We start from the raw sequence: 11,018 nt of genomic DNA on the forward strand, positions 1-11,018 counted from the left end.
TAATTTTAACAAACAGAATTTTATTCTCAAAGATGAGTCGCTGTCGTCTCTTTGTGTTCTTCATAAATGGATAGCCCCAGATGAGATCAATTAGTGATGTCTCATGGTCCCCAGCTTGAAACAGTTGCCCACGAGCTCCAGCTAACCTCAGTGACCAATGTTTGTAACACCCACCACAAACTCTCTAGCTACCAAAATTTGTTCACAAATTTCTAGTTTCTTCAGGGATTTCTGCCCTATTATATTTTTTACAAGCATCTCTGTTGACTGGGGTCTTTTAACATTTTATCAAGTGTCGATGAATGGTCTGAATACTAATACTCAGAGAGTAAAAGAAATGGATCAGTAAAGGGAACAGTGGGCTTGGGATGGAGGGACAGAGCAGAGGGAGATGGACATTGTCAACATGCATGAAGATAGACAGTTACAAGCAGAACCTCTTGGATTCTAACATCATTATTCTTCCCTTAGCATCTTCTCAAAATGCCACGACAAGGTTCCTCCAGGCCCATACTATGATGCATGTGTATATGATGGATGCCATGCCAAGAATGATACAATAACATGTTCCAGTATAGCGATGTATGCTAAGATGTGCAAGAGTAAAGGTGATGTCTGTGTGAAATGGCGAGATCACACCAATGGAACATGTGGTAAGTAAGTAGTAATGTCTTCATAGAAGGAGCTTTTTCAGCTCAATCTTTCCATATCCAGACCACTGTTCTCTCTTTATGCCCTTGCTAAATAAATTCCCTGCATGTAGTTTTCCAAATTCTTTACAAAAGTTATTGTTGCATCTGCTTTTGTCATCCTTTGCAACGGTACATTCCAGAGCAAAATAATTCAGTTTTGAAAGATGGTACAACTAGAAATTTTATTCCTATTTAGGTTTCATGCCATGTAATATTAAACATATTTTCTAAAACATGGCAATAGTTGTTTTATGTCAGCTCAGAAACTGGACCAACCCCTTGCAGGTTTCAGTCATACAACTAACGATCTACATGAGATACACATAAGAGATTAAATTCCTTGCTGTGCAGTCCTCCTTTTGGAGAACAACAGGACAGCTTGGACTGCATTGCCTTTGCAGTGGTTGTTGGGCCAACCAGAGCAATGTAATCTTTCCTGTGCAGGGTTGACCTGAGTCTTACAGTACATCACCTCCTCCCTTCCCAAGACTCCACTACCACTTTAAAAACCTGCACATCTTGACTTCAGGGCCAAATACTCATGATCTTCAGATCCTGTCTCAATTCTCTGATCTCTCACTCCATCCAAAATACTACTACCACTTTATCATCTTCCCTTTACTTCCCCTTCAACTGACCCATAAACATCATATAGTTCATCTCTGAACTTCATCTCTCACCGCATGTCTTCGGAAACAGACCTCCTGCTCCGACTGTTTGCCCTCCTTCTACCACTGTGAGAGTAGAGCATATCACCCCACATTATCCGCCACCCTACTAACCTCCATCATTTCAACACATGGTTCCCCACCCATGGGATGCCTTTCCAGCTTGTGATTCTTTTGTCATTTCTTAAAACATTTCTCCTTTGGTGATCAGTGAGTTTGCCATGGGAAACTAGCCTCCTCCCTTACTCCTCTGCTACATTCATGTTCTGAATCTGGGTATTTCAAGTGTGGTGGAGTGCCAGACATTGCAACCATTGACAAAAAGTGTTGTGTTGTGTAATAGTGCAATCTTATGTAGATCTAATGTTTAATTTTGTGTATTCTTGTTCACTTTAATCCAGTATATCACTGCCCTGGAACAATGGAATATAAACCATGTGCATCAAAGGAACAGCCAACTTGTAGTTTGAGGTTTGTTGTGTTTATTTAACCAAACATTCCTAATGGCTATTCAAAATATTATTTTCTTCACCTTTCTCTCCATATATTATAATTTTCACACTCTTTCTGATTAGGCATGCTGACAGCAATGCACCCGTTGATAACAGTGGTGTTGATGAAGGCTGTTTCTGTCCCGATGGAAAGTTCCTTTTTACGCCATCAGACATCTGTACAGATAGCTGTGGTAGGTGTTTTATTATGCAACCTTAAAGTCTGTGAAGTTCAATCAACAGTACCTCGCTTTCAACAACAGAAGAAATATCTGTTGCTGAAGACAAGGTACTATTCATATGATAAAAGTAGGTAATTGAAATTGAACAATGCACACTGAGAGGGTTAGAATGCATTGTACAAGAAAATCAAGGGACACAGCTCAGCTCAAGCTGCACTGTATTGAGCAGACCAATTTGCGTGATAGTATTATGCTGGACTGAAATATGTTGACCCATCTGATCAGCGTTCACTTTATTGTATCATTCACCTCTTTCTTCATTCATTCAATAATAACAATAATAATGATTTTACTTTCTGCCTGTTACAGACTGTATTGGGCCTGATGGAAAGCCAAGGCAGGTTGGTATTTCAGATAAGCAGGCGAGATCTGTCTTTGAGATTTATATTAATTTCATCTTTCATCTTTATAGAAACCTATTGCATATCACTGTGTGTTTGTGACAGGTTGGTGAAACATGGCAAAGCAATTGTCAAGACTGTTCTTGCAACAATGTAACATTGAGTGTTGTCTGCAAACCACATAAATGCCCACCATCACCATCAATCATATGCAACGATCAAGGATACGTGCCAGTTGTTCAAAGAAATGAACATGACTTGTGTTGTACAGAAACCAAGTGCAGTAAGTAAATACCTTATAAATTATAAAAACAGAAAATGCTGGAAATATGCAATAGATCAGTCTAAGAAATACAGTTAACACTTCAGTTCTTTGATCCTTCATTAAAATTGGAAATAACCTATCATCAAAACTTTTCTAATTCTTTTGAAGGATCATTGACCTGAAAATATTCTGCTTCTCTTTGTGGCTTTTGATGAACAATCTTGCAAGTTACGGTGTATATGAATATTTAATTTTTCAATACCAGAATGAATTGTTCTGTTATCTCCATGTGCATTATGAGTTTGCCTGTTTGACTGGAGGGAGTTTTGTTTATTGATATAATTCTTAGGAGATATGAATTTCAAAATCAGGATGGCAACGTGGATGCGTTTAAATCAATTAACTTCAGAAACTGTCATTGTGTAATATATACTTGTACTAAAGTTGGGTTTGCAGTCCTATACAGAAGTACATGCATGCACAGGTGCAATAGACAACTCACAGCAGCATCACAGATACTCTACATAACATCAGATACACAATAATCACAATTAAATCAACTTAAATTGTACATATTTTTATAAAAAGAATATCATTATAACACAGAAAAATAAAGTTAATTGTAGTGCAAAGTGATCATAGTGTTGCTAATCACAAACACAAGGAAGTCTGTAGATGCTGGAAATCCTGAGCAACACACTTAAAATGCTCAACAGGTCTGACAGCATCAATGGAAGTGAATAAACAGTCACTGTTTCGGGACAAAACCCTTCTTCAGGACTGTACTGAGATATTGATTGGAGTTTTGCTGGTTACTTCAGGAGCCAGGACAGTCACCTATATTATTATTTTATTGGAAAGTAGGCTGAATTTCACTTCATTCTGCTTATTCATGAAAAAAAAACAGGAGAGCACAAAAGGAAGTCATTTGGACCTTTTGGTCAATGCAGCACTGTGTAGAGCTATATTCTGGCCTTTTCCCTTGCTGTATTCTCATTCAGTGTCCTTCTGAACTCATTAAACATTTGCACTCCCTCACCCTTGTCAGTGAGTTGTAGGTCACTAGTTCTAACTATGTAATGGAGTTACTCCTCGTATCCCAGCCTATCTTTTGCATAGAACATAAAATCTTTGTTCCCCCTTCCCTTGGTGTCTGGTTAGTATCTGTGCATTCACTGATCCTTCTTTCCCGTAACCCTCATACTCAAGGACCCTGCTGAAATTAGTTAGCCCAACAACTGGGTATTTACCTTGAAAAAGAGTTAGCTCGATAATAAATCTTTTTTACCTTGAAGAACAGTAAAAGTTGGGAAGAGGTACGTGGAAAAGGAGAAGATGAAGAAGACTAAATTTAAAGCCTTGAACTTGCTGGAGGAATTCAACAGTTTGTGAACCAACTGTGGGAAGAAAGGAATTGTCAGTGCTTTGTCTGTTGTTCTGGGTTCCTGCATGTTTCAGTCTCTTGCTTCTCAATTTTTGAAGCATGGTGTATATAAGACAGAACACACTTTTAGGTAAAATAAAGTGAGAAAGACTGTATTGAAGACACAAGGCTTACACAAAAATAGCATGGGTACAATTAAACCTGCAAATTATTCTTGAGGCACAGTTGTAGGATGATCAATCTGAGTGTGAGGTGGGTGGAGTGGAGTGGCTGTAGTGTATCTGAAATTTCCGAAAGCATATGAGAGCCATTCACCTTCAAGATTCAGGATGGTTTCATGTTATGACCAGTCAACATTCCCTCTAAATAATTTACAGCTGTGTAAACCAAGCATAAAACTTTAAATGTTTTTCTTTTGTAATATGCACATCAAAAAGACCCAGACCATAAGTAAACAATGTCAGGCAGTCAAACCAACTGACAGGCACAATGGCAAAAGTAAAATGTTTTGACTGGTCAGTGGACCAGCTGTTTACTCACAATGAGTTACTGACATTGTCGGTATTTATTGTTACAATTTATAACATGTTTTAACTTGAAAAATTGGCAATGTAAACATCTTGAAATTCTAAAATGTTTCGAAGTAAAGCTTGTGGTATATTTATTATTTAGAAAAAATATGGATTATATTCATTAACACATAATTACAAGGTATTTCACAATTATATTAACATAGATTTGAAAATTGTATGCATGATTTCAAATTTATATTAACATTAACATTAACAAAGGAAAGTTCCAGCTGCATGGCACCAAAGCTCATGTACATGGGAGGGTTTTAGTTACTATACACCCATTCAGCTTAGAGGGAACAGTGTTTCCAGTATCCAAGGGTAATGGGTAACAAAATAATTATTACTCCAGATCCGATGCAACACAAAAAGCACATTAAGATAAAAACACAATAATAAAAATACACTATAAATTTAAATACATATGATTGCTGACTGTAAGTCCCTAAGTTGACACTAGGCACTGTACATAAGGTTGCTGACAGGAAATGACCAAGTTGTGGTGCTAGGGGGTGTGACGGAGTTGGTTAGTAGGTGGAGATGTTGGTCAGCCTTACTGCTGGGGGAAAGTAGCTGTTTTGTGTCTGGTGGTCATAGTGTGGATGCTATGTAGCCTCCACTCTGATGACCATGGGTCAAACAGTCCACAAGGAAGGTGGGTGGAATCATTCATGATGTTACTGGCCCTTTTCCAGAACTTTTCTGTATATGTTTCCTTGATGTTGGGTAGGCTGTGCCGGTGATGCCCAAAACTTGGAAATGTGATGTGGTGGCCATTACAGAGACTTGGATGGCTCAGGGACAGGAATGATTACTTCAAGTGCTGGGTTTTAGATGTTTCAGAAAGGACAGGGAAGGAGGCAAAAGATGTGGGGGTGTGGCACTGTTGATCAGAGATAGTGTCACGGCTGCAGAAAAGGTGGACGCCATGGAGGGGTTGTCTACGGAGTCTCTGTGGGTGGAGGTTAGGAACAGGAAGGGGTCAATAACTTTACTGGGTGTTTTTTATAGGCTGCCCAATAGGAACAGGAGCAAATAGGGAAACAGATCCTGGAAAGGTGTAATAATAACAGAGTTGTTGTGATGTGAGATTTTAATTTCCGAAATATCGATTTGCATCTCCCTAGAGCGAGGGGTTTAGATGGGGTGCAGTTTGTTAGGTGTGTTCAAGAAGGTTTCTTGACACAATATACAGATAAGCCTACTAGAGGAGAGGCTGTACTTGATTTGGTATTGGGAAATGAACCTGGTCAGATGTCAGGTCTCTCAATGGGAGAGCATTATGGAGATAGTGATCATAATTCTGTCTCCCTTACAATAGCATTGGAGAGAGATAGGAACAGACAAGTTAGAAAAACATTTAATTGGAGTAAGGGGAATTATGAGGCTGTCAGGCAGGAAATTGGAGGCTAAAATTGGAAACAAATGTTCGCAGGGAAAAGTACGGAAGAAATGTGGCAAATATTCAGGGGATATTTGTGTGGAGTTCTATATGGATAATGAGACAGGGAAGTTATGGTAGGGTACAGGAACCGTGGTGTACAAAGGCTGCAATAAATCGAGTCAAGAAGAAAAGAAAAGCTTACAAAAGGTTCAGAGAGCTAGGTAATGTTAGATATCTAGAAGATTATAAGGCTAATAGGAAGGAGCTTAGGAAGGAAATTAGGAGAGCCAGAAGGGGCCATGAGAAGGCCTTGGTGGGCAGAATTAAGGAAAACCCCAAGACATTCTACAGCAAGAGGATAAGATGTGAAAGAATAGGACTTTTCAAGTGTGACAGTGGGAAAGTATGTATGGAATCGGAGGAAATAGCAGAGGTACTTAATGAATACTTTGCTTCGGTATTCACGATGGAAAAGGATCTTGGTGATTGTAGTGATAACTTGTAGCAGACTGAAAAGTTTGAGAATGTAGATATTAAGAAAGAGAATGTGCTGGAGCTTTTGGAATGCATCAAGTTGGATAAGTTGCCGGGACTGGATGAGATGTACCCCAGGCTACTGTGGGAGGTGAGGGAGGAGATTGCTGAGCCTCTGGCAATTATCTTTGCATCATCAATGGGGACGGGAGAGGTTCCAGAGGATTGGAGGGTTGCGAATGTTGTTCCTTTATTCAAGAAAGGGAGTAGAGATAGCCCAGGAAATTATAGACCAGTGAGTCTTACCTCAGTGGTTGGTAAGTTGATGGAGAAGATCATGAGAGGGAGGATTTATGAACATTTGGAGAGGTATAATAAGATTAGGAGTAGTCAGCATGGCTTTGTCAAGGGCAGGTCATGCCTTATGAGCCTGATTGAATTTTTTGAGGATGTGACTAAACACATTGATGAAGAAGAGCAGTAGATGTAGCGTATGTGGATTTCAGCAAGGCATTTGGTATGGTACCCCATGCGAGGCTTATTGCGAAAGTAAAAAGGCATGGGATCCAAGGGGACATTGCTTTGTGGATCCAGAACTGGCTTGCCCACAGAAGGCAAAGAGTGATTGTAGACAGGTCATATTCTGCTTGGAGGTCAGTGACCAGTGGTGTGCCTCAGGGATCTGTTCTGGGACCCTTACTCTTCGTGATTTTTATAAATGACCTGGATGAGGAAGTGGAGCAATGGGTTAGTAAGTTTGCTGATGACACAAAGGTTGGAGGTGTTGTAGATAGTGTGGAGGGCTGTCAGAGGTTACAGCGGGACATTGATAGCCTACACAAATGGGCTGAGAAGTGGCAGGTGGAGTTCAACCCAGATATGTGTAAAGTAGTTCATTTTGATAGGTCAAAAATGATGACAGAATATAGTATTAATAGTAAGACTCTTGGCAGTGTGGAGGATCAGAGGGATCTTGTAGTCTGAGTGCATAGGATGCTCAAAGCAGCTGCGCAGGTTAACTCAGTGGTTAAGAAGGCATATGGTGTATTGGCCTTCATCAATCGTGGAATTGAATTTTGAAGCCGGGAGGTAATGTTGCAATTTTATATAGGACCCTGTTTAGACACTACTTGGAGTACTGTGCTCAGTTCTGGTCGCCTCACTACAGGAAGGATGTGGAAGCCATAGAAAGGGTGCAGAGGAGATTTACAAGGATGTTGCCTGGATTGGGGAGCATGCCTTTTGAAAGCAGGTTGAGTGAACTTGACCTTTTCTCCTTGAAGTGACGGAGGATGAGAGGTGACCTGATAGAGGTGTATAAGATGATGAGAGGCATTGATCGTGTGGATAGTCAGAGGCTTTTTCCCAGGGCTGAAATGGTTGCCACAAGAGGACACGGGTTTAAGGTGCTGGGGAATAGGTACAGAGGAGATGTCAGGGGTAAGTTTTTCACTCAGAGAGTGGTGAGTGCGTGGAATGGGCTGCCGGCAACGGTGGTGGAGGCGGATACGATAGGGTCTTTTAAGAGACATTTAGATAGGTACATTTCGCTTAGTAAAATAGAAGGCTATAGGTAAGCCTTGTAATTTCTAAGGTAGGGACATGTTCGGCACAACTTTGTGGGCCGAAGGGCCTTTATTGTACTGTAGGTTCTCTATGTTTCTAAAACAGAAACTGACTAAATTTCCACAGAGTGAACATTGGTTATCAGATGTAAAACAGAGTAGGTATAAACAAATCACTTCCACATTCATCACTGTCCACCAGAAATTTTGGCCTCACCATTGAATGATATAACGGAGACAGAAAGAGTTAATCATGGTCGGAATTCAGAATCCTCTGGTGAATCAAGATCTGATCCAAAGGACTAGTATTAGGGGGAAAAATCTTGTTCAACCTGTAAATGAAACCTCTCTAATTAATATCTCTCACAGCCAAAGAAGTTGTACTTAACAAGAGTCAATTGTTTCTCATTCAGAATGTAATGTGACTCACTGTCCTGCTATGAAACCTCTTTGCAAAACTGGATATGCACCAGTGATCCATATGCATGAAGGCAGATGTTGCCCAAAATATACTTGTGGTAAGCACTTCACTTTTCTCAATCTGTAGCTTCACATTCATTACCTTGATGATCTGAATCAACATACTTCGTCTGAAGTAAATGAATTGTTAAGGTAATGGTTACTATTTTATTTTCAGAACCAAATGCCGTCTGTGTGTACAATGATACTGAATACAAGGTAAGATATGCTGACATACACTGAGATATTAGTGAGATCATCATTGAATCACAGAACCATCTAACATGGAAACAGAGCAGTCTTACCCCAATCACACAGCATGTAGTCCATACCCCTCCATGTAGTCCATATCCGTCCATGGTCCATATCCGTCCATGGTCCATAACTCGCCAGGTAATCTATATCCCTCCATGTAGACCATATCCCTCCATGTAGTCCATATCCCTTCATGCCTCAAGAATTAAAGCACTCAGCCTACCTTCCATTACTTGGTTTATATTTTTCATGTTTCTGTCTCATCTTCCAGTTCATGAATCTGCAGAGATAATATTCATTTTAACTCAGAAGAGGATAAAATGTCAGAAAAAAATGTGAAAATGTAGTGAGGTGAAATTGGAATAGAGCTACATTCATGAGGACATTAGTTGAAAACAAAGGAGATTGAAATTGTAGTCAGCATTTAATTAATGGGTAAAGGAAGTTGTGAGGAAGCTATCAAGAAGATAGAGTGACATTGTTTGGTTCAGTGAAGAGAGAATCTGCAGATGCTGGAAATCCAAGCAACACACAAAATGCTGGGGGAATTCAGTAGGCCAAGCAGCTAACGATGGAAAGGAGTAAACAGTCCATATTGCAGGCCAAGACCCATCATCAGGACTGGAAAAAGAATAAGATGTTGGAGCAAGAAGATGGGGGGAGGGAGAAGAAGTACAATTGATAGGTGAAATCAGGAGTGGGGAGAGGTAAAGTAAAGAGCTGGGAAGCTGACATGTGAAAGAGATAAAAGGCTGGAGAAGGGGGAATTTGATTGGATGGGGTAGAAGACCATGGAAGAAAAGAAAGGGGGAAGAGCACCAGAGGGAGGTGATGGGCAGGTAAGGAGATGAGGTGAAAGTGGGAAATGAGAATGGAAATGGTGAAGGGAGTGGGGCAATTACTGGAGATTCAAGAAACTGGTGTTCATGTCATCAGGTTGGAGGCTACCCAGATGGAATATAAGGTGTTAATCCTCCATCCTGAGTGTGGCCTCATCATGGCAGTAGAGGAGGCAGGTGGCGGGAGGATGAGATGAGGGCAGACTTGCGCGAGATGGAAGATATGTAGGTGAGGGCAGTGTTGATGGTGGAGGATGGGCAGCCCTTTTCTTTGAAGAAGGAAGACATCTCTTTAGTTCTAGAATGAAAAGCCACATCCTGAGAGCAGATACGGTGAAGATAGAAGAAACATAGAAAATAGGTGCAGTAGTAGGCCATTTGGCCCTTTGAGCCTGCACCACCAATGAGAAAACAATGAAAACTGAGAAAAGGGATGGCATTCAGATAGGTTGAGTGAGCGAGCAAGGATCTAGTAAATGCAATGTAACAAGGAAAATGGTCTCATTCAACAAAGAAAATAAAGCACATTGTCTGAATGGTGAATTATTGCAGAGTTCTGAAATTTCCAGAGATGCAGTTGTCCAAGTGTAAGATTCACAGGAGGCTAGCAGGAAAATCAGCAGAAAATGAAGAAGCTAACATTGTATTGAAATTTATTGCTGGTTGAATGGAAAATGGAACTGGAGGAATTATGCTTCAGTTACAATGGGCATACTTGTGATCGCATGTGTACAGTATAACTTGCTGTTGGAAGGATGTTACTGCTTTGGTAATAGTTTATTAGACTAATCCCCGGAATAGTAGGGTTGATAAATGAGGAAAGTTGGACAGGTTAGACTGGTAACTAGGAAAACTTGACTAGGACATATAAGACCAAAAAGTAAAGAATCACTCATTTAAGGCAAAAGTGAGGTATTTTTTCTTTGCCAGAGTCACATATCTTTCCATTCTGCAGAGTCTGAATATTGCTAAGGCAGCTTCTCCATCAGCAAGGGGATGAAAGATAGAAGTGTTGATTTACAACCAGAGTAGCTGTGACATTTTTGAAAAGTGGAGTAGGTATGATGGCAAGCTCCTGTTTCTGACTTTTAAACTAATAACTCTGAATTTCACACAACACTTGAGGACCAGGATACATCTAATACTCCAGAGGCTTATTACTTTGTGAAATCTAACAGTTCCACAGCACAAATTGAAAACATATCTCTACATAAACTTTACTTGCGTTCCAGCCAGGAATGATTGTTCCTCAGGATACGTGCAAGAATTGCAAGTGTACTGATAAAGTGGATCCATCTACCAAGCACCATATTATTGAATGCACTGCTGTGAAGTGTGATACTCACTGTGCAGAGGTAACTATCCACTCCTCAGATCTTTAATTATT

General features: G+C 40.2%; 1 protein-coding gene across 1 annotated transcript; it reads left to right on the forward strand.

Annotated features, from left to right (window-relative positions):
• The first annotated feature begins 580 nt into the window (after nucleotides 1–580).
• Nucleotides 581–11,013, forward strand: LOC134353481 (intestinal mucin-like protein). The gene is made up of 8 exons (XM_063061485.1): nucleotides 581–653; nucleotides 1,762–1,831; nucleotides 1,936–2,045; nucleotides 2,403–2,434; nucleotides 2,540–2,717; nucleotides 8,492–8,596; nucleotides 8,716–8,756; nucleotides 10,864–11,013. The coding sequence occupies exons 1-8, from the start codon at nucleotides 581–583 to the stop codon at nucleotides 11,011–11,013; spliced, it is 759 nt and encodes a 252-aa protein (XP_062917555.1).
• Nucleotides 11,014–11,018: the final 5 nt, after the last annotated feature.

The sequence above is a fragment of the Mobula hypostoma genome, chromosome 11 (assembly GCF_963921235.1).
Source record: "Mobula hypostoma chromosome 11, sMobHyp1.1, whole genome shotgun sequence".
In the NCBI taxonomy this organism is placed as follows: domain Eukaryota; kingdom Metazoa; phylum Chordata; class Chondrichthyes; order Myliobatiformes; family Myliobatidae; genus Mobula; species Mobula hypostoma.